The sequence below is a fragment of the Hemitrygon akajei genome, chromosome 4 (assembly GCF_048418815.1).
Source record: "Hemitrygon akajei chromosome 4, sHemAka1.3, whole genome shotgun sequence".
NCBI classification, from domain to species: Eukaryota; Metazoa; Chordata; class Chondrichthyes; order Myliobatiformes; family Dasyatidae; genus Hemitrygon; species Hemitrygon akajei.
In genome coordinates, this window is record NC_133127.1 from 195,471,554 (window position 1) to 195,495,920 (window position 24,367).

Genomic DNA, 24,367 nt, shown 5'->3' on the forward strand with positions numbered 1-24,367 from the left:
TTTTTTACATTCCTCCCCTTGAAAACACGTGTTTTCTCCGGGTGCTCCAGTTTCCTCACACAGTCCAAAGACGTACCAGTTAGTAGGTTAATTGGTCATTGTAAATTGTCCTGTGATTAGGCCGGGATTAAATAGGTGGGTTGCTGGGCGGTGTAGCTCAAAGGTCCAAAAGGACCTGTTCTACGTTGTATCTCTAAATAAAATAATAAACCTGACTCTGATTCTGAAATGATGAGAGGCATGGATAATGTAAACAGCCAGAATCGTTCTCCCCAGGGTGATTGAGATAATGGCTTTGAGTGAATATGCCCCAGTCCTTCATGGGTAAAGCCACCCCCCACCAACTGTTGAGCACATCTAGACAGAGAGCTGTTACAGGAAAATAGTTTCCATCCTGCCACCCAGAACATGCTCTCTTCTCACCACTGCCATCAGGAAGAAGGTACAGGAGCCTCAGGACTCAAACCACCAGGTCCAGGAACAGTTATTACCCTTCAACCATCTGGCTCTTGAACCAAAGCAGATAACTTCACTCAACTTCACTTGCCCCATCACTGAATTGCTCCCACGACTTATGGACTCATTTTCAAGATCTCTTCATCTCATGTTCTCAATATTTATTGCTTATTTATTTATTTATCGGTTCTTTCTGTACTTGAAGCTTCTTGTTACTGCACACTGGTTGTCTGCCCTGTTGGATGTGGTCTTTCATGACTCTATTATGGTTATTGGACCTACTGAGTATGTCTGCAAGAAAATGAATCTCAGGGCTGTATATGGTGACATTTCTGTACTTTGATAATAAATCTACTTTGAACTTTGATCTTTGAACTTGGCTCCTGGTGACTGAAAGGCACTTTATCCACAGAGGTTTATTGACTGTGTTTACTGAAGGGCTCTCAAACGGAATGAAGGGCACTTTCCTCTGAAGAGCTTAATGAAGAACATCATTCAACCTCCTCTAATCAACCTCACGAGTACTTCAGCAGGGCACCAAGGATTCATTACCAATTAAACTTGTAGCTGTCTGACGTTGCCTTAGCAACTGAGTAGAGGTCCGAGGATGAAATAGTTGTTGTGGAGAGTAAGTCTTTCTGGGATTGTAGATTCAATAACACACTGGCAGGACAGAAAACAAAAAAAGCACAGTGTGAAGCTCCCTCCACACCGTCCCATCACACACGCCCGGGGTCAGACACAGAGTGAAGCTCCCTCCACACCGTCCCATCACACACTCCTGGGGTCAGTCACAGAGTGAAGCTCCCTCCACACTGTCTGTAGTGAACTACATATACCTGTCTGGACACGCCGCCTGCTGACTGCTCCTGTGACTCCTCCCACAGACCCCTGTATAAAGGCGATTGAGGTCTGAGCCTGGCCTCTCTGTCTCCAGGATGTAGTATGGTGGTCAACCATTGCTTGTTCCTTCTTCCAGTCAATAAAAGCCGATATCTCACCTTTACGTCTCAGAGAGAGTTATTGATGGTGCATCACTGTCCCATCACACACTCCCGAGGTCAGACACAGAGTGAAGCTCCCTCCACACCGTCCCATCACACACTCCCAGGGTCAGACACAGAGTGAAGCTCCCTCCACACTGTCCCATGACACACTCCTAGGGTCAGTCACAGTGTGAAGGTCCCTCCTCACTGTCCCATCACACACTCCCGGGGTCAGACACAGAGTGAATCTCCCTCTACACTGTCCCATCACACACTCTAGGGTCAGACTCGGAGAGAAGCTCCCTCTACACTGTCCCATCGCACACTCCCAGGGTCAGTCACAGAGTGAAGCTCTCTGCACACCGTTCCATCACACACTCTAGGGTCAGGTACAGAGTGAAGCTCCCTCTACACAGTCCATCACACACTCATGGGGAGGGAGCTTCACTCTGCGTCTGACCCCAGGAGTATGGGATGGGACACTGTAGAGGGAACTTCACTTTGAGTCTGACTAGTGAGGCATTATGGGTGGAACGGAGAAATAAGAAAGGTATGACCACGTTAATGGGGCAATATTACACACAGTCCTAGGAATTTAAAGGAACATATTTGTAAAGAGATTGCAGACTGTTGCTGGAAGCATGAGGTTGTTATAGTAGATGATTTTAACTTTCCCATATTGACTGGGACTCCCATACTGTAAAAGGACTAGATGGGACAGAGTTTGTTAAATGTGTTCAGGAAAGTTTCCTTCATCCGTCCGTAGATGTCCAACGAGAGAGTGAGATACAGGATCTGCTATTAGGGAATGAGACAGGGCAGGTGACAGGAGTTGGTATAGGGGAACATTTTGCATCCAGTGACCACAACGCCATTAGTTTCAAAATAAATATGCAAAACGATAGGTCTGGTCCGCGGGTTGAGATCCTAACTTGGAGGAAGGCCAGTTTTGATATTATCAGAAACGTTCTGGCAAGCGTGGACTGGATTAAGCTGTTTTCTGGCAGAGGTGACTAGGAAAGTATGACAATGCAGACAAGTACAAGGATCAACCCAGATCAGTGAGAGGTGGTTCATTTTGGTAGGTCAAATATGATGGCAGAATATAGTATTAATGGTAAGACTCTTGACAGTGTGGAGGATCGGAGGGATCTTGGGGTCCAAGTCCATAGGACACTCAAAGCAGCTGTGCAGTTTGACTCTGTGGTTAAGAAGGCGTATGGTGTATTGGCCTTCATCAATTGTGGAATTGAACTTAGGAGCCGCGAGGTAATGTTGCAGCTATATAGGACCCTGGTCAGACCCCACTCGGAGTACTGTGCTCAGTTCTGGTCGCCTCACTACAAGAAGGATGTGGAAGCCATAGAAAGGATGCAGAGATTTACAGGGAAGCTGCCTGGATTGGGGAGCATGCCTTATGAGAATAGTTTGAGTGAACTCGGCCTTTTCTCCTTGGAGCGAAGGAGGATGAGAGGTGACCTGATAGAGGTGTACAAGATGATGAGAGGCATTGATCGTGTGGATAGTCAGAGGCTTTTTCCCAGGGCTGAAATGGTTGCCACAAGAGGACACAAGTTTAAGGTGCTGGGGAATAGGTCCAGAGGAGATGTCACGGGGTAAGTTGTTTACTCAGCGTGGTGAGTGTGTGGAATGGGCTGCTGGCAACGGTGGTGGATATGATAGGGTCTTTTAAGAGGCTTTTAGATAGGTACATGGAGCTTAGTAAAATAGAGGGCTATAGGTAAGCCTAGTAATTTCTAAGGTAGGGACGTGTTCGGCACAACTTTGTGGGCCAAAGGGCCTGTATCGTGCTGTAGGTTTTCTATGTTTCTATGATCTCAACTTTGGTAGGACCAACCAGGGTAAGTCTTACACAGTGAACGGTAGGGCACTGAGGAGTGCAATAGAACAAAGGGATCTGGGAATACAGGTCCATAATTTATTGAAAGTGGCATCACAGAGAGATAGGGTCATAAAGAAAACTTCTGTACATTGGCCTTCAATAATGAAATGTATTGCATACATGAGTGATATTTATGCGGAAGTTGTATAAGACGTTAGTGAGGCCTAATTTGTAGTATTGTGTGCAGTTTTGGTCACCTACCTACAGGAAACATGTAAACAAGGTTAAAAGAGTGCAGAGAAAATTTACAAGGATTTTGCCGGATCTGGAGGACCTGAATTATAAGGAAAGATTGAATAGATTAGGACCGTATTCTTTAGAACGTAGAAGATTGAGAGGAGATTTGATAGAGGAATATAAAATTACAAGGGGTATAGATAGGGTAATTGCAAGCAGGCTTTTCCCACTGAGGTTGGGTGGGACTACAACCAGAGGTCATGGGTTAAGGGTGAAAGGCAAAAAGTTTAAGGGGAATAATCTTCTTTACTCAGAGGATGTGAGAGTATGGAACAAGCACAAGTGGTGCATGTGAGCTTGATTTCAAAGTTTAAGAGAAGTATGGATAAGTTCATGGATAGTAGGGATATGGAGGACTACTGTCCCCGTGTAGGTCTACGGGAGTAAGCATCTTAAATGGTAACAACATGGACTAGATGGGCTGAAGGGCCTGCTTCTGTGCTGTATTTCTCTACGACTCTATGACTCCCAGGCTCAGACACAGAGTAAAGCTGTACCCCTGATGTACTGGACCAAATCCACGATCTTTTGTAGGATTTTCTGTTCAGTATTATAAAAATGTTTTTATTATATGATATATTTAATTTATATATGTTATATATATAATATAAACAGTGCATTTTTTTGCAGTTTGTGATTGTTTATCAGTCTGTGTGTACAGGCTCTAAGGAATTTGATTGTATTTCTCTGTTTTGCGTGACTACATCTGCTCGCTAGTTTGAACGTGCTGTGCTGTGTATGCTTTGCACCCTGGGCCCAGAGGAATGCTGTTTCGTTCGGCTGTATCCACATATGGTTGAATGATAATTAAACTTGAATTTGCTTCGATATGATTTGATAGATTTTCCTGCAAGAAAGTTAATCTCGGGGTTGTATACAGTGACACGTATGTGTTTTGATAATAAATTTGCTTTGAGCCAGAAATTTGAAACGACCAAGAGCTCACTCACCTGACAGAAGAGATGGGTATCGCCTTCTGCGACAACCAGCAAACAGCAGCACATCGAGTGAGTCTCCCGTTGTAACTGGTGAAGAGAGCAGATTCACTGTGAGTCAGTACATACACAACCCACACAAAGGCACTTATACCTGGTCCAGAGGATCACAGAATCATAGAGAACAGAAACAGGACCTTCAGCCCATTCCCATCTATGCTAACCCCCTTTACCAATCATCTGCCCCATGTCCCATATCCCTCTAAACCTGTATCTGTCCACCTGCATTTTGAAAGTTGCAATTGCACCTGCCTAACCAAAATCTGAATCAGGTATTTGTTAATCACTGGCAAATGTCATGAAATTTGTTGTTTTGTGGCAGCAGTACAGATACGTGCAGGAAAAAATTACTGTGAGCTACAATAAGAAATACAAAAATCTGTACAAGTTGTGCAAAAAGAGAGCAAGACAGTGAGGTTGTGTTCATGCACTGTTCAGAAATTCGATGGTGGAGGAGAAGAGGCTGTTCCTAAAGTGTTGAGTGTGTGTCTTCAGGCTCCTGAACCTCCTCCCTGATGGTCGCAATGAGAAGAGGGCAGTCAGAGACAGTGGGGGTCCTTAGTGATGGATGCTGCCCTCTTGAGGAATCACCTTTTGAGAGGGTGGTGCCTGTGATGGAGCTGGCTGAACCTACAGCCCTCTATAGCCGCTGTTCTAAAGGGACATGTTGAATCCATGCACCTGTCCAAATGCCTTTTAAAAGTTGTTATGGTAGTCACAGTGCTACCCCTCAAGCGAAGTGTGATGTCCGATGAAAGGGTTGTCCCCTTAATGGACAATACCCATACATGATGTTGTTTTACATGGACAACCAAGGACACTTTGAATATGATGTGGCCAGGAGTTCAGAAGACTAATGGACTGAGAGAAGAAACCGTTTCTCATCCTGACCGCTCTTGTTTTTACACATCGGGGTCTCCTGCCTGATGAGGGTGCTGGGTGTATGGGTGGGGTCCTGAATGACACTAAGGGCCCCACGTATGCAGCACTCCTGATAGATGTCCCCCATGGATGGTAGGGAGACCCCATGATCCTCTCGGCTCTTCTCACAGTCCTTTGTAGGGAATTCCAGTCCGATGGAGGTGCAACTTGTCAGGATGTTGACAATTCATTACACAGCGCGGTGAGGTACAGTAGTGCGATCACTTGAGTTGAGTATGATGTTTTCCTAAATGGTTGTCTATTGGTGGCTGTAGAGGCCAATCCAGGATCCATATATCCTGACTAACCCTTCACTGCTGCAGCCTTCCTCTGCCGTTGTGATGTGTCATCATCTTCCTCCAGCTCCACTGGTGAGGTCTTGGTTGGATCGCTCTTTGTCTGGACCCCCCCCCCCCCACCACCCACCCCTTGACCTTACTGTCAGGGGTGACCCAACCAGGAGCTAAGCTCCAGATGGGATTGCTCGCGGGATCTCAAGAATTCACAAGCCTCTCCACCACGACAAGGTGACAATCCTCGAAGACGAGTGAGGTAGTCCAAGGTAAAACAATAGCTGAATGCTGAGTGAAGTGTAACAGCCAGAGAGACAGCACAGTGCAGCTGGAGAGAATCTGGGCCCTTTATGATTTATTAAACCTCGGTCCCAGGCAGCTCAGAAGCGTAGCAGTTAGCGGAATGCTTTACAGAGCTGGCGAGCGGGGTTCAATTCCGGTGGGACAGGATTGGCAAGTAGTTCAGAGTCATGTGAGACCTTCTCATGTTGTGATCCTTTCCAATCTGCCAACGGTAACGTTACCAGGATACATAAAAAAAACAGCAGTGACATGATCAGTGATGAAAAGGAGAAAACTGAAGACTTACATACTGAATAATCTTCAGTTGAAGAGCAGTAGCATCGAGGTCGTACAGTTCGCCTGTGTGAAGTCAAGAGGCAGGAGGTTATAAACACAAGATTCCGCAGACACCGGAAATCCGGAGTAACACACACAACCCACTGGAGGAACTCAGCAGGTCCAGCACCATCTGTGGAAAGGAATAAAGAGCTGATGGTTCAGGCTAAGACCCTTCTTTAGAGGCTCAGCCTGAGACGCTGGCTCTTTCTTCCTTTTCATAGATGCTAGCTGACGTGTTAAGAAATAGGACATAGGACATAGAACATTACAGCACAGTACAGGCCCTTTGATCCACAATTTTTGTGCTGACCTTCTAACCTATTCTAAGATTAATCTAACCCTTCCCTCTTACATGGTCCTCCATTTTTCTTTCATCCAATTGCCTATCTAAGAGTATCTTAATTGTCCCTAATGTATCTGCCTCTACCACCACCCCGGCAGTGTGTTCCACACACCCACCACTCTGTGTAAAAAAACCTACCTCTGACATCCCCCGTATACATTCCTCCAATCATCTTAAAATTATGCCCCCTGGTATTAGCCATCTTCCCCCTCAATGGTTGTCCACTCGATCCATGCCTCTTATCATCTTGTACACCTCTCGTCCTCCTCCGCTCCAAAGAGAAAAGGCCTAGCTCACTCAACCTTTCCTCATAAAGTATGCCCCTTATGAGAAATGTTATTCTCATCTAATCCAATGTTATTAAAATGTTATTCCAGAACATTCTTTATTCCCATCTACTGCAACCTGCCACTGAAGATACAGCCTCATCAAGTCGTGACGAGACACAGCATCTGAAGATGTTGTTGCTAATAGAACTTAAGCCAGCACAAAGCTTCTATTCTCACAAGCTGGTCTCCACTGTCAGCCTGACAGTGTGTTTCCCTGTTAGCAACCTAAACCCAGAACATAGAACAGTACAGCACAGGAAATGGCCCTTCTGCCCAAAATGCCTGTGCTGACCATGAAGACTATTTAAATTAATCCCTTCTGCCTGCATGTGGCCCACATCCCCCCATTCCCTACTGGTTCATGTGTCTGTCTAAATGCCTCTTAAATATTGTTTAGTTTTTATTTAACAATAAAGCATGGCACAACAAGCCACACTGCCCGGCAACCAACCTAGCCAATCACAGAACAGTTTACAATGACCAATTAACCTACTAACCAGTACGTCCTTGGACGGTGGGAGGAAGCTCCAGAGCACCTGGAGGAAACCCACGTGTTCACGGGGAGAATGTACTAACTTATTACAGACTATGTCGGAATTGAACTCTGAACTTTGACCCCCCCCCCCGAGCTGTAATAGCATCGCCCTAACAGCTGCGCTACCATGATGCCCAAATTTGTTATCGTATCAGGTTCCACCACCTCCCTGGGCAGCACATTCCAGGCACCCACCACTGCCTGTGTTAAAAAACTTTGCCTTAAAGTTTCCTTTAAACTTTTCCCCTTATATGGTAAAGCTAGGGCCATTTGACATTTCCACCCTGGGGAAAAGACTCTTGACCATTTATCACTGCCTCGCATAATTCTACCGGCTCTCCCTTCAGCCTCCAATGCTCTGAGGTTGCCTCGCATCTCCTTTCAACAACCACTCTATAAAGATAAAGATTAGTTTTATTTGTCATGTGTACATCAAACACACAGTGAAATGCATCGTTTGCATCAACGACAGACTCAGTCTGAGAATGGTGCTGGGGCAGCCCGAAGTGTTGTCATCTTTCCGGCGCCAACATAGCACGCCCAAAACTTACCAACCCCAACCTGTACACCTTTGGCCTGTGGGAGGAAACCAGAGCACCCGGAGGAACTCCACACAGTCGTGGGGAGAGCATACAAACTCCAAACAGACAGCAGCGGGAATTGAACCCCAATCTTACGGCTGCCGCTGCAAGACCACCACAGCGGCGTAGTGGTTAGCACGGTGTTATTACAGCTCAGGCTCTCAGATCTCGTCGTTCAATTCCAAAGTCACCTGTAAGGGATCTGTATGTCCTCCCTGCGGGAATGTGTGGGTTTCTCCCGGCGCTCCTGTCCCCTCCCACGTTCCAAAGGCATGTTGGTCAGTATGTCAACTGGTCATTGTAAATTATCCTGTGCTTATTTATTTATTAATTGAGATACAGCGTGGAATTGACTCTATCTGCCCTTCAAGCCGTGCTGTCCCGCAATCCCCTGATTCAATCCTAGTCTTATCACAGGACAATTCTCAATACCCAATTAACCTACCATCTTTGGACTGTGGGAGGAAGGAAGCCAGAGCACCTGAAGGAAACCTATGCAGGAAAAGTATATAAACTCCTCACAGGCAGCGGTGGGAATTGAACCCAGGTCACTGGTACTGTAAAGTGTTGTGCTACCACGCCACCCCAATTAGGCTAGGGTTAAATTCAAGGGTGGTCCGCGGCACAGCCCCAAGGTCTGGAAGAGTCTATTCCGCGTTGTATCTCTATATAAATAAAGTGTTATGGTAACCACCAGGCAGCATTCTGTTGAACCTTCTCCAAAGTCTTCACATCCTTCCAGTAATGGCGTGACAGATCTGCAACAAACTCCAAGTGCAGCTGAACTAGATCTTTACCCAGCTGCAGCAGAACTTCTCAACGTTTTGCTCTGTGGCCCTCTTGGCAAGGGCAATTATGCCGCAGGCCGCCTTCACTAGCCCACCTACTTGTGTGGTCCCAAGCTCCCCCTGTACACCAGTGTTTCTCAGGGGTCCCACCATTTACTGCCAACACACACAAAATGCTGGAGGGACTCAGCAGGTCAGGCAGCATCTCTGGAGAGGAATAAAGTCGATGTTTCAATCCAAGACCCTTCAGCAGGACTGGAAAGGAAGGAAGAAGCCAGAATAAGGAGGTGAGGGGAGGGGAAAGCGTGCAAACTGGCAGGGGATGGGTGAATGAATTAAGAAGCTGGGAGGGGATAGGTGGAAGAGGAAAACGGGAATTTGATAGGAGAGGAGAGTGGACCATGGGAGAAAGAGAAGGAGGAGGGCAACAGAGAATGGTGATAGACAGGTGAGGAGAAGAGGAGGGGTGAGAGGGAAAATGAGAGTAGTTGGAGGTGGAGAGATTAATGTTCAACCCAAGACTTCCTCCTCAGACCTGACTCTGGCCTTATTGCAACAGCAGAGAAGTGGGAAAGGGAAGTAGGAAGCCACCAGTTATGGTGGGAGGAGCAAAGCGGTCACTCAGTTTACATCAGGCCCTGCAGGCGAGCGTGGCCTCAGCTGGAGAGGAACGTGGACGATGGAAGAACGGGAGGAGGAGGGGACGTTCACAGCTGACCTCCCAAATTATGTCTCACTTGTCTGGATTCAACACCATCTGAAATCTCTCTGCCCACATTTCCAACTGATCCTGCGACAAACTGCTGTATTCTTTCACAACCTTCCTCACGATCCACAGCTTCACTAACTCCCCTGCCTTCTGCAAAGGGCCAAATAGCCCTCATATATATGATTAAAAAATAATTTAGTGAATGTATATCACAAATAACAAAGCTTTCAGCACTGATCCCCACGGAAAACCACTGGCCTCCAGTCAGAACAGCACCTCTCCAGCACTACCCCGTGATTTCTCTGGTCAAGAAAACTTGTAATTCATTCAAATAACTCTCTGTGGATTCCATGATCTTCTAGATCAGCCCACCATATGGAATTCTATCAAAAGCTTTGTTAAGTCTGGGAGCGTGCGATGGGATGGTACACAGGGAGCTTCACTTTATTTCTCACCCAGAAGCATGTGATGGGACTGTGTAGAGGGAGCTTCACTCAGTGTCTGACCCCGGGAGTGTGTGATGGGACTGTGTAGAGGGAGCTTCACTCAGTGTCTGACCCTGTGAGTGTGTGATGGGACAGTGTGGAGGGAGCTTCACTCTGTGTTTGACCCTGGGAGTGTGTGATGGGACGGTGTAGAGGGAGAGTCACCCTGTGTCTGACCCTGGGAGTTTGTGATGGGACAGTGTGGAGGGAGCTTCACTCTGTGTCTGACCCTGGGAGTGTGTGATGGGACAGTGTGGAGGGAGCTTCACTCTGTGTCTGACCCCGGGAGTGTGTGATGGGACAGTGTGGAGGGAGTTTCACTCTGTGTCTGACCCCGGGAGTGTGTGTTGGGACTGTGTAGAAGGAGTTTCACTGTGTCTGACCTTGGAAGTGTGTGATTTGGTGGTGCAGAGGGAATTTTACTCTGTGTCTGAACCCAGGAGTATGCGATGGGACAGTCTGGAACCTAAAACAAAGTCTTGTGCCCTGCCTTCATCAAACACTTTCGTCATCTCTTCAACAAACTCAAACAAGTTTGTAAGACTTGTCTCACTTTATTCCTTTGTGAGAAACCCATGCTGACACAGGCTACACTGATACAAGGCTCACCGGCCTACAATATAATGGCCTATCTCCATTGCCTTTGTTAAACAAAGGGAGCTCTCCTAAGTGAAGATCGCTCCACACTGTCCCATCACACACTCCCGGGGTCAGACACAGAGTGAAACTCCCTCTACACTGTCCCATCACACACCCCCAGGGTCAGACACAGAGTGAAACTCCCTCCACACTGTCTCATCACACACTCCCAGGGTGCCCTGCAATAAGTTTTTTAGTTTGTACATGGATCTCCCACCCGCATGCCACTTCTGCGGGCTGACGGAGACCGTGTATCACATGTACATGGAGTGTGCGAGGCTGCAGCCTCTTTTTGCGTATTTGCGTGGGCTGCTTCTCGCCTTCTGGCTGCATTTTAGCCCCACCCTATTTATATATGGTCATCCAGTAAGGAAGGGGGCATGGAGGGATGAGGATGTCCTTGTTAACTTGCTCCTGGGGCTGGCGAAATCCGCCATCCGAGGGTCTTGGAAACGGGTGGCGGAAGGATCTCCCCAGGCAGACTGCCTCGCAATGTTTAGAGGGTATGTTCGTGCCCGGGTAAATATTGAAAAAGAACACGCGCAGTCCACGGCGACCTTAGAGGAGTTTCGAGACCGTTGGGCTCCGCGGGGTGTAAATGCCATCGTGGATAGAGATGGCAACATTTTGGTGTAATGTCTATTGTCTAGTTGAAGTGAAGTAATTGTGTTTGCCACTGTTTTGTATACATTGTATAGCACCGATATTTGTAATAAAGGATTTTGTAATAAAAAAAAGGGTCAGACACAGAGTGAAACTCCCTCCACGCTGTCCCATCACACACTCCCAGGGTCAGACACAGAGTGAAACTCCCTCTACACTGTCCCATCACACAGTCCCAGGGTCAGACACAGAGTGAAACTCCCTCCACACTGTCCCATCACACACTCCCAGGGTCAGACACAGAGGGAAGCTCCTTCCACACTGTCCCATCACACACGCCCGGGGTCAGACACAGAGTGAAACTCCCTACACACTGTCCCATCACACACTCCCAGGGTCAGACACAGAGTGAAACTCCATCTACACTGTCCCATCACACACCCCCGGGGTCAGACACAGAGTGAATCTCCCTCTACACTGTCCCATCACACACTCCCAGGGTCAGACACAGAGTGAAACTCCCTCCACACTGTCCCATCACACACTCCCAGGGTCAGACACAGAGGGAAGCTCCTTCCACACTGTCCCATCACACACGCCCGGGGTCAGACACAGAGTGAAACTCCCTACACACTGTCCCATCACACACTCCCAGGGTCAGACACAGAGTGAAACTCCATCTACACTGTCCCATCACACACTCCCAGGGTCAGACACAGAGGGAAGCTCCTTCCACACTGTCCCATCACACACGCCCGGGGTCAGACACAGAGTGAAACTCCCTCCACACTGTCCCATCACACATGCCCGGGGTCAGACACAGAGTGAAACTCCCTCTACACTGTCCCATCACACATGCCCGGGGTCAGACACAGAGTGAAACTCCCTCCACACCGTCCCATCACACACTCCCGGGGTCAGACACAGAGTGAAACTCCATCTACACAGTCCCATCACACACTCCCGGGGTCAGACACAGAGTGAAGCTCCCTCTACACTGTCCCATCACACACTCCCGGGGTCAGACACAGAGCGAAGCTCCCTCTACACTGTCCCATCACAAACTCCCAGGGTCAGACACAGAGTGAAACTCCCTCCACACTGTCCCATCACACACTCCCAGGGTCAGATACAGAGTGAAGCTCCTTCCACACTGTCCCATCACACACTCCCGGGGTCAGACACAGAGTGAAACTCCCTCTACACTGTCCCATCACACATGCCCGGGGTCAGACACAGAGTGAAACTCCCTCCACACCGTCCCATCACACACTCCCGGGGTCAGACAAGGAGTGAAACTCCATCTACACTGTCCCATCACACACTCCTGGGGTCAGACACAGAGTGAAGCTCCCTCTACACTGTCCCATCACACACTCCCGGGGTCAGACACAGAGTGAAGCTCCCTCTACACTGTCCCATCACACACTCACAGGGTCAGACACAGAGTGAAACTCCCTCCACACTGTCCCATCACACACTCCCAGGGTCAGATACAGAGTGAAGCTCCTTCCACACTGTCCCATCACACACTCCCAGGGTCAGACACAGAGTGAAACTCCCTCCACACTGTCCCATCACACACTCCCAGGGTCAGACACAGAGTGAAGCTCCTTCCACACTGTCCCATCACACACTCCCAGGGTCAGACACAGAGGGAAGCTCCTTCCACACTGTCCCATCACACACGCCCGGGGTCAGACACAGAGTGAAACTCCCTACACACTGTCCCATCACACACTCCCAGGGTCAGACACAGAGTGAAACTCCATCTACACTGTCCCATCACACACCCCCGGGGTCAGACACAGAGTGAAACTCCCTACACACTGTCCCATCACACACTCCCAGGGTCAGACACAGAGGGAAGCTCCTTCCACACTGTCCCATCACACACGCCCGGGGTCAGACACAGAGTGAAACTCCCTCCACACTGTCCCATCACACATGCCCGGGGTCAGACACAGAGTGAAACTCCCTCTACACTGTCCCATCACACATGCCCGGGGTCAGACACAGAGTGAAACTCCATCTACACAGTCCCATCACACACTCCCGGGGTCAGACACAGAGTGAAACTCCCTCCACACCGTCCCATCACACACTCCCGGGGTCAGACACAGAGTGAAACTCCATCTACACAGTCCCATCACACACTCCCGGGGTCAGACACAGAGTGAAGCTCCCTCTACACTGTCCCATCACACACTCCCGGGGTCAGACACAGAGCGAAGCTCCGTCTACACTGTCCCATCACAAACTCCCAGGGTCAGACACAGAGTGAAACTCCCTCCACACTGTCCCATCACACACTCCCAGGGTCAGATACAGAGTGAAGCTCCTTCCACACTGTCCCATCACACACTCCCGGGATCAGACACAGAGTGAAACTCCCTCTACACTGTCCCATCACACATGCCCGGGGTCAGACACAGAGTGAAACTCCCTCCACACCGTCCCATCACACACTCCCGGGGTCAGACACAGAGTGAAACTCCATCTACACTGTCCCATCACACACTCCCGGGGTCAGACACAGAGTGAAGCTCCCTCTACACTGTCCCATCACACACTCCCGGGGTCAGACACAGAGTGAAGCTCCCTCTACACTGTCCCATCACACACTCACAGGGTCAGACACAGAGTGAAACTCCCTCCACACTGTCCCATCACACACTCCCAGGGTCAGATACAGAGTGAAGCTCCTTCCACACTGTCCCATCACACACTCCCAGGGTCAGACACAGAGTGAAACTCCCTCCACACTGTCCCATCACACACTCCCAGGGTCAGACACAGAGTGAAGCTCCTTCCACACTGTCCCATCACACACGCCTGGGGTCAGACACAGAGTGAAACTCCCTACACACTGTCCCATCACACACTCCCAGGGTCAGACACAGAGTGAAACTCCATCTACACTGTCCCATCACACACTCCCAGGGTCAGACACAGAGGGAAGCTCCTTCCACACTGTCCCATCACACACGCCCGGGGTCAGACACAGAGTGAAACTCCCTCCACACTGTCCCATCACACATGCCCGGGGTCAGACACAGAGTGAAACTCCCTCTACACTGTCCCATCACACATGCCCGGGGTCAGACACAGAGTGAAACTCCCTCCACACCGTCCCATCACACACTCCCGGGGTCAGACACAGAGTGAAACTCCATCTACACAGTCCCATCACACACTCCCGGGGTCAGACACAGAGTGAAGCTCCCTCTACACTGTCCCATCACAGACTCCCGGGGTCAGACACAGAGCGAAGCTCCCTCTACACTGTCCCATCACAAACTCCCAGGGTCAGACACAGAGTGAAACTCCCTCCACACTGTCCCATCACACACTCCCAGGGTCAGATACAGAGTGAAGCTCCTTCCACACTGTCCCATCACACACTCCCGGGGTCAGACACAGAGTGAAACTCCCTCTACACTGTCCCATCACACATGCCCGGGGTCAGACACAGAGTGAAACTCCCTCCACACCGTCCCATCACACACTCCCGGGGTCAGACACAGAGTGAAACTCCATCTACACTGTCCCATCACACACTCCCGGGGTCAGACACAGAGTGAAGCTCCCTCTACACTGTCCCATCACACACTCCCGGGGTCAGACACAGAGTGAAGCTCCCTCTACACTGTCCCATCACACACTCACAGGGTCAGACACAGAGTGAAACTCCCTCCACACTGTCCCATCACACACTCCCGGGATCAGACACAGAGTGAAACTCCCTCTACACTGTCCCATCACACATTCCCGGGGTCAGACACAGAGTGAATCTCCCTCCACACTGTCCCATCACACACTCCCAGGGTCAGATACAGAGTGAAGCTCCTTCCACACTGTCCCATCACACACTCCCGGGGTCAGACACAGAGTGAAGCTCTCTCCACACCATCTCATCACACACCCCCAGGGTCAGACACAGAATGAAACTGAATTGAATTGAATTGACTTTATTACTTACATCCATCATATACACGAGGAGTAAAAATCTTTGTTACGTCTCCGTCTAAATGTGCAATGTGCAATTTACAATGATTTGTTATAAATAGTTTGTACAACAGGACAATCGACATTTTGTATCAGCATGAATTAATCAGTCTGATAGCCTGGTGGAAGAAGCTGTCCCAGAGCCTGTTGGTCCTGGCTTTTATGCTGTGGTACCGTTTCCCGGATGGTAGCAGCTGGAACAGTTTGTGTTTGGAATGACTCGGGTCTTCAATGATCCTTCTAGCCCTTTTTACGCAGTTTCTGTAAACGTGCTGAATAGTTGGAAGTTCACATCTACGGATGCACTGGGCTGTCCGCACCACCCTCTGCAGGGTCCTGAGATTGAGGGAGGTACAGTTCCTATACCAGGCAGTGATGCAGCCAGTCAGGATGCTCTCAATTGTGCCCCTGTAGAAAGTTCTTAAGATTTGGGGGCCCATACCAAACTTCTACAACGGTCTGAGGTGAAACAGGCGCTGTTGTGCCTTTTTCACCAGACAGCTGGTGTGTACAGACCACGTGAGGTCCTCGGTGATGTGGATGCTGAGGAACTTAAAGCTGTTCACCCTCTCAACCACAGATCCATTGATGTCAATAGGGGTTAGCCCGTCTCCATTCCTCCTGTAATCCACAACCAGCTCCTTTGTTTTTGCAACATTGAGGGAGAGGTTGTTTTCTTGACACCACTGTGTCAGGGAGTTGACTTCTCTGTAGGCTGCCTTGTTAATATTTGAGATTAGGCCAATCAATGTAGTATCATCAGCATATTTAATTAGCAGATTGGAGCTGTGGCTGGTGACAGTCATGAGTATACAGAGAGTAAATGAGGGAGCTTAGGACCCAGCCCTGATAGGTTCCTGTATTGAGGGTCATAGGGGCAGAGGTGAGGGAGCCCACTCTTCCCACCTGTTGGCGATCTGAGAGAAGGACCAGGATCCAGCTACACAAGGCAGGGTAAAGGGTGAGGTCCCTGAGCTTCTTGTTGAGCCTAGAGGGAATTATGGTGTTGAATGCTGAACTGTAATCCAAGAACAGCATTCTCACATAAGCATCCTTCTTCTCCAGATGTGCAAGGACGGTGTGTAGAGGTGCAGCCATTGCGTCATCTGTAGATCGGTTGTGTCAGTAGGCGAATTGTAAATTCCGTCTACACCGCCCATCACACACTCCTGGGATCAGACACAGAATGAAACTCCATCCACACTGTCCCATCACACACTCCCGGGGTCAGACACAGAGTGAAGCTCCCTCTACACCGTCCCATCACACACTCCCGGGGTCAGACACAGAGTGGAGATCCCTCTGCACTGTTCCATCACACATTCCCAGGATCAGACACAGAGTGAAGCTCCCTCCACACCGTCCCATCACACACTCCCGGGGTCAGACACAGAGTGAAGCTCCCTCCACACCGTCCCATCACACACTCCCGGGGTCAGACACAGAGTGGAGATCCCTCCACACTGTCCCATCACACACTCCCGGGGTCAGACACAGAGTGAAGCTCCCTCTACACCGTCCCATCACACACTCCCGGGGTCAGACACAGAGTGGAGATCCCTCTGCACTGTTCCATCACACATTCCCAGGATCAGACACAGAGTGAAGCTCCCTCCACACCGTCCCATCACACACTCCCGGGGTCAGACACAGAGTGAAGCTCCCTCCACACCGTCCCATCACACACTCCCGGGGTCAGACACAGAGTGGAGATCCCTCTGCACTGTTCCATCACACATTCCCAGGATCAGACACAGAGTGAAGCTCCCTCCACACCGTCCCATCACACATTCCCAGGATCAGACACAGAGTGAAACTCCCTCTACACTGTCCCATCACACACTCCCGGGGTCAGACACAGAGTGAAACTCCATCTACACTGTCCCATCACACACTCCCGGGGTCAGACACAGAGTGAAGCTCCGTCTACACTGTCCCATCACACACTCCCGGGGTCAGACACAGAGTGAAGCTCCATCTACACTGTCCCATCACACACTCCCGGGGTCAGACACAGAGTGAAACTCCCTCTACATTGTCCAAACACACACTCCCAGGGTCAGACACAGAGTGAAGCTCCCTCTACACTGTCCCATCACACACTCCCAGGGTCAGACACAGAGTGAAGTTCCCTCTACACTGTCCCATCACATCCTTCTGGAGTCAGAGAAAGAGTGAAATTCCCCCAACAGTCCCATGGCAGGTGCCACAGTAACTATAGATGTTTCTAGATCCATAGTTCTTACCACATAATTGAAGAACCTTGCGGTCTAGCTCATCGAAAGCTTCTGAGATCTCCATCTCTGCATTGGTGACCTGGCCTATGGTGAAGTGACTCCAACTTAATGGGTTTAGGAGAGCCTGGACTCGCTTGCAGGAGGCACAGATCTGTCACATAGAACATAGAACATAGTACAGGCCATTCTGCCCACAGTGTTATTCCTACCTTTTCACCGACTCCTAGAGCAGTCTAATCTATCCCTCCTCCATAGCCCTCTCATTTGCCAATCTAAGTGTTGTTTTTAACATCTCTAATGTACCTCCATCTTCTACCACCACCTCTGGTAGGGTGTTCCACCCACCCGCCACTCTCTGTGCAAACGCCTTACCTCTGACATCCCCCCTGTACTTTTCTCCAATCAACTTCAAATTAGGTCCTCTTGTATTGGCTATTTCTGCACTGGAATAAAGGAGTCCGCTCGATCTGTGCCACTTATCATCTTATATACCTATATCAAATCACCTCTCATCCTTCTTTGCTGAATTAACCATGTTTGGGAAAGGGGAAAAAAAATCCCATGTTCTTCCCACATTCCCAGCCACTCCCCCCAAGATTCTGTCTCTCACCCATGATGGAATGGCAGAGCATACTCGATGGGCTGAATGGCCTTATTCTGCTCCTACGTCTTATGGTCTTATACAAAGGGCAATGAAGAGCAGCCAATTAATTAACTGAGCAGGTTCCTGTACCTCCTCCCTGATGGTAGCAATGACAATCATGTCCTGGTTGATTGGGGTCCTTAATGATGGACACCACCTTTTTGAGTCATCACTCCTTGAAGATGTCCAGGATACTATGGAGGCTGGTGTCCATGATGGAGCTGACTAAGTTTCCAACTTCCTGCAGCTTATTTTGATCCTGTGCAGTAGCCCCCACCAGACCAGACAGCGATGCAGCTAATTGGAATGCTCTGCATGGTACATCTGTAGAAATTTGCGAGTGTTTTTGGAGACGTGCCTAATCTCCTTACACTCCTATTGGGATATAGCCGCTGCCATGCCTTCTCTGTGGCACGTGGAGGAACCCACGCAATCAGAGGGAAAAAGTGCCAACTCCACACAGACAGCGGCGGCGATCGGGATTGAACCTGGTCTCTGAGCCTGTGAGGTCGTGGCTCCACCTGAGGTCTACTGAGTGAGATGGAAGGGGCTGGGAGGAGGCTGACATGAGCACGGACTCCAGCACGCCTTTGGGATGCGGGAGGAAACCCGAGTTTCTGGAATGCGGCACGAGTTTGCTTCCTTTCCGGGTGGAAGCCATGATGTTGAAGTGACAGGATTTATCGGTGCCAAAGGCCTTTGGGGCCTCCCATTGCACTCATGGCAGGCAACGTGCTCACAGAAACACCACCCAAAGAGCAATACGACAAGTGACGATAATTACTGTTTGAAACCGAAGAATGAGACTGAGTGGAAGGAATTCTCCTGCTCTCCAGAGTAACGTATCAGATTTTGGATATCATATTGAATATCTGACCACTACTGTCTGAGATCTATTCAGAGGCGATCATCCCTGATAGTATAGAATCCCTTCAGTAATGCTTCTCCCACAGTGTAACCATCCCTCAGTACCACCCCGCCTACGGTGTGACCCTCCCTCAGTTCCTCCCCTCCCACAGTGTGACCCTCCCTCGGTACCTCCCCTCCCACAGTGTGACCCTCCCTCGGTACCTCCCCTCCCTCAGTACCTCCCCTCCCTCAGTACCACCCCTCCCATAGTGTGACCCTCGCTCAGTACCTCCCCTCCCTCAGTACCACCCCTCCCATAGTGTGACCCTCGCTCAGTATCACCCTCCCATAGTGTGACCCCCCCTCGGTACCACCCCTCCCACAGTGTGACCCTCCCTCAATACCACCCCTCCCATAGTGTGACACGCCCTCAGTATCACCCTCCCATAGTGTGACCCCCCCTCGGTACCTCCCCTCCCACAGTGTGACCCTCCCTCACTACCACCCCTCCCACAGTGTGACCCTCCCTCAGTACCTCCCCTCCCACAGTGTGACCCTCCCTCAGTACCTCGCCTCCCACAGTGTAACCCTCCCTCAGTACCTCCCCTCCCACAGTGTGACCCTCCCTCAGTACCACCCTCCCACAGTGTAACCCTCCCTCAGTACCTCGCCTCCCACAGTGTGACCCTCCCTCAGTACCACCTCTCTCACAGTGTGACCCTCCCTCTGTCAGACCGGAGTTAAAGCAGATACCCCCAGTAAACAGAATGAGTGAGACAATGAAGAGGAGAAGTGGGAGAACCACCGGGAATCAAGAATTGGGGACTGAGAAATCCCTTCAGGACCACTCACATGTCTCTCCAGAATGCGAAGGCATGGTTCATTGATGTCGTTCATGAGCCCACAGTATACCTGGTGATAAGAAGACAAGTGTAGGTATATAATCCACTCCAGGGAGGGTCCTACACTCCAGACAGAGTCCTACACTCGTAGGAGAATCCTGCACTCCTGGGAGAGTCTGAAACTCCAGAGAGAGTTCTACACTCCAGGGAAAAGCATTCCTAGCCTGTCTAATCACTCCTGATGACCCAAGATGGTGCTGTGAGACACAGTGACACTTCCCGGCAGCAGACACATCTGCTAGTTATACTGTGAGTCACACTTCTTCTGGACAACGTCCACTGCAATCAACGTCCTTTACATTTGTGCTTTTAAACCACTTGTATGAATTGGCAGTTTTGCGGTGTGCTGAGGGATTTGGCGAACTGGAGTATCAAAGGTGTAGTATGGCTACGCCAACACGGCGGCTACGGGCCTAATCAAGCTGGCAGGGCTCGGGCCCCAGAGCAAGAAATGAGTTGATTTAAGCGCAGGGCCAGATTGAAAAGGTCAGGGTGTTGGGCCAGAAGCCAGGGATGAGCTGCTGTTCAGCTCACGGCTCAGCAAAGTTTACTCATCGTCGTGCTGAACTGAGGCTGCGGCCTGCAACTAATGGGCCCCTGCACGGGCTGTGGACTCACTCTTGTGAAAGTCAGTCCTGAGAGTTATTTGTTTTCCTTTTTACCGTTTTCACAAATTGTTCTTTTTTTCACACATTGGACATCTGATCGTCTTCTTAAATGGGTTCTATTGGGTTTCTTTGTTTTTGTGGCTGCCAGTAAGAAGATGAATTTCAAGCAACACACACAAAATGCTGCAGGATCTCAGCAGGCCAGGCAGCATCTAAGGAGAAGAGTAAATAGTTGGCGTTTCAGGCTGAGACCCTTCTTCAGGACTGGAAAACAAAGCTGAGAAGTTAGAGCAAGAAGGTGGGGGGAGCGGAGGAAGAAGTATGAGGTGGTAGGTCATGGGTCAAACCCGGGGGGGGCGGTGGTGAAGTCAAGAGCTGGGAAGCTGGGAAGCGAATGAGATAAAGGGTTAGTGAAGGGGGAATCTGATAGGAGAGGGTAGAAGACTTTAGAGAAAAGGGAAGGGGGAAGAACACCAGAGGGAGGAGATGGACAGGTAAGGAGATGAGAGAGGGAAACGTGAATGGGAATGGTGAGGAGGGGGGGCAATTACTGGAAGTTAGAAAAAGTAATATTGATGCCATCAGGCTGGAGGCTACCCAGACGGAATACAAGGTGTTGCTGCCCCAACTTGAGTGTGGCCTCATCGCGGAAGCAGAGGAGGTCATGGACTGACATGTTGGAATGGAAATGGGAAGGAGAATTGAAGTGGGTGGCCCCCCCCAGGCAAATTTCAAGGTTGTATGTAGCATACGTACTTTGATAATTAAATGTACTTTGAACGTAGAACTCTTCTGCACCCCCTTTAGGTCCATGACATCCTTCCTATTGCCAGATGACCAGAACTGCACACAAGTGTGGTCTCAACAATATCTTGTACAGCTGTAACATAACGTTCAAATCCCTGTGCTAAATACCCTGATCGATGAAGTTCAGAGTGTGAAATTCCTTAGGAACATTTAAGAAACTCTTAGATAGGCACATGGATGATAGGAAATGAAGGGCTATGTAGTAGGTTCACATCTGTCCGGGTTGGTGTTTGGCAGGGTCTAGATGTGAGCGTGCTCAACAACGACGAGGGTCTTCTAACTCAGGTTAAGAGGACTTGGGAAATGGGGACAGGCAAGCTGGTGGTTAAGATACTTCCCAAAGCTTGGAGTATTGTGTTCCGTTCTGGTCACCTCATTACTGGGAGGATGTGGAAGTTTTTGAGAGGGTGCAGAGGAGATTTACCTGGATCAGAAAGCATGTTTTATGAGGAAAAGTTGAGTGAGCTAAGGATTTTCCCTTTGGAGTGAAGGAGGGTGAGAGGTGGAGGTGTACAGGATAAGAGGTGTAGATAGTGTGGATAACCAGATACTTTTTCCCAAGACAGAAATATGAGGGAGCTGGCTGAGTCTGCAACACTCTGCTGCTGTTTCTGATCCTGTGCAGAGACCCCTCCAATACCAGAGGCTAATTCAAGTGGTTAAACGCTCTCCACAGTATATCTGCAGGAATTTGCTAGGCTTTGTTGACAAACCAAATCTGAACACAACCTCGCTGGTCCTGTTCAATTGTTTCCTTTCTACTCACTTACACCACCCTCCATCGGTCCCATCCCCACCCACACCCCCACCCCCCCTGTGAGGTTTTCCGAACTGTTGGAAAGCAAGGAATCTGCTTGGCCTGAAATATTGACTGTACTCCTTTCCATAGATGCTGCCTGGCCTGCTGAGTTCCTCCAGCATTTTGAGTGTGCTGCTCTGCAGATTTTCTCTGGCTTGTGATTGGAGCTTTAATAAGGAGTTGGGTGGTAGGGGAGCTCCTTCGCTTTGCTAGCCTGCAGGTCACCCTTGGGCAAGGTGTAACACCTGCTTAACCCTCTAATCAGCGTCACATGAAGCCACGGGAGCAGGTGGTGGATGGTCGTATGAGCAGCCGGTACAGATCACAAATCCTGGTTCTGCAACCACTGACACCAGGCAGACATTCTCTGAAGAGTATTGATAATGGCTGGGGTCACCCATCTTGTAAAGACACTGCCCAGAAGAAGGCAATGGCAAACCAGTTCTGTAGAAAAATTAGCTAAAAACAATCATGGTCCTGGAAAGACCATAATCGTCCACGTCATACAACGTAGCACATAACGAACAAACAGATGAATTCAGAGAACTAGCCAGCAGGTGATAAGTAAAGCCAGGTAGGGGGAAGTGGGGGTGTTGAAGTAAGCTGGGAGGTGATAGGTGGAAGAGGTAAAGGGCTGAAGAATGAGAGGAGAGTGGGAGAAAGGGAAGGAGAACAGGCACTGGGGGAGGTGATGGGCAAGTAAGGAGAAGAGAAGGGGTGAGAGGGGAGGGGAAGAATCTCTTACCAATATCACGCTGATTACCCTTCCTATGTCAGTGTCTACAACTGGAAGGATCATTACTGTGGAAGAGAGGTGAAAATTCAAAGGACACTTAGTGGTTCTGCGTTCAATACTTGATTAACACCAGCAAGTTTACAAAATCAAAGTAAAATTTATTATCAAACTACGTGTACACTCATTTGGCCACTTTATAGGGTACAGGCGTGAACCCAGTGTGGTTTCCTGCTACTGAAGCCCATCCACTTCAAGGTTCGATGTGTTGTGTGTTCAGAGATGCTTTTCTGCACATCACTGTTGTAAAGGGTGGTTATTTGAGTTACTGTCACCTTCCTGTCAGTGTGAACCAATCTGGCCATTCTCCTCTGACCTCTCTCATTAACAAGGCATTTTCACCCACAGAACTGCCACTCACTGGATTTTTTTTTTTGTTTTTCTCACCATTCTCTGTAAACTAGAGACTGTTATGCATAGAAATTCCAGGAGATCAGCAGTTTCTGAGATACTCAAACCACCCCATCTGGCACCAACAATCATTCTACAGTCAACGTCACTTAGATCATAAATTTCTTCCCAATTCTGATGCTCAGTCCGAACAGCAACTGAACCTCTTGACTGTGTCTGCAGGCTTTTATGCTTTGAGTTGCTGCCACGTGATTGATCGGATATTTGCATTAACGAGCAGGTGTACAGGTGTACCTAATAAAGTGGCCTCTGAGTGTGTGTCACCATAGGCTACCTTAAGATTCATTTTCCTGCAGGCATTTACAGGAAATGAAATCTGACAAACAACCAATGTGCAAAAGAAGACAAACTGCATATAAAAAATAAATAAATAACAGTGAGTATACGAGTCCTTGAAAGTGAGTCTGTAAGTTGTGTAATCATAAAAGTTCAAACTTCAAAGTAAATTTATTATCAGAGTACATAGATATTACCACATACAACTCTGAGAGTCAACTTCTCACAGAAATTCCAAGAAACACAATAGAATTAATGGAAGACCACCCCCAACAGGATGGACAAACAACTAATGTGCAAAAGACAATCAGTTGAGCAAACAAAAAATTAAAAATAATAAATAAATCAGCAATAAATTTTGAGAACGTGAGATGAAGAGTCCTTGAAAGTGAGTCCATAGGTTGTGGGAGCAGTTCAGTGATGGGGCGAGTGAAGTTGGGTGAAGTTATTCCCTCTGGATCAGGAGCCTGATGGTCGAGGGGTAGTAACTGTTCCTGAACCTGGTGGTGCGAGTGCTGAGGTTCACCTACAACACAAGGCCTAAAGCAGTCAAGCTCAGGCAGAAGGCCGAGAGGGATGTGGAGAGGTTGAGGAAGGGAATTCCTGGGCT

General features: G+C 49.1%; 1 protein-coding gene across 4 annotated transcripts in view; it reads right to left on the reverse strand.

The window, feature by feature from the left end:
- Window positions 1-24,367, reverse strand: part of pde2a (phosphodiesterase 2A) — a 303,048-nt gene that overhangs the window by 103,118 nt on the left and 175,563 nt on the right. For all 4 annotated transcript variants that reach the window (XM_073044332.1, XM_073044333.1, XM_073044334.1 and 1 more), the window contains 5 exons: window positions 23,023-23,078; window positions 20,014-20,073; window positions 17,679-17,820; window positions 6,381-6,433; window positions 4,533-4,607 (listed from right to left, as the gene is read on the reverse strand). In XM_073044332.1, coding sequence (XP_072900433.1) covers window positions 4,533-4,607; window positions 6,381-6,433; window positions 17,679-17,820; window positions 20,014-20,073; window positions 23,023-23,078 — 386 coding nt within the window. The remainder of the gene's footprint in view (window positions 1-4,532; window positions 4,608-6,380; window positions 6,434-17,678; window positions 17,821-20,013; window positions 20,074-23,022; window positions 23,079-24,367) is intronic.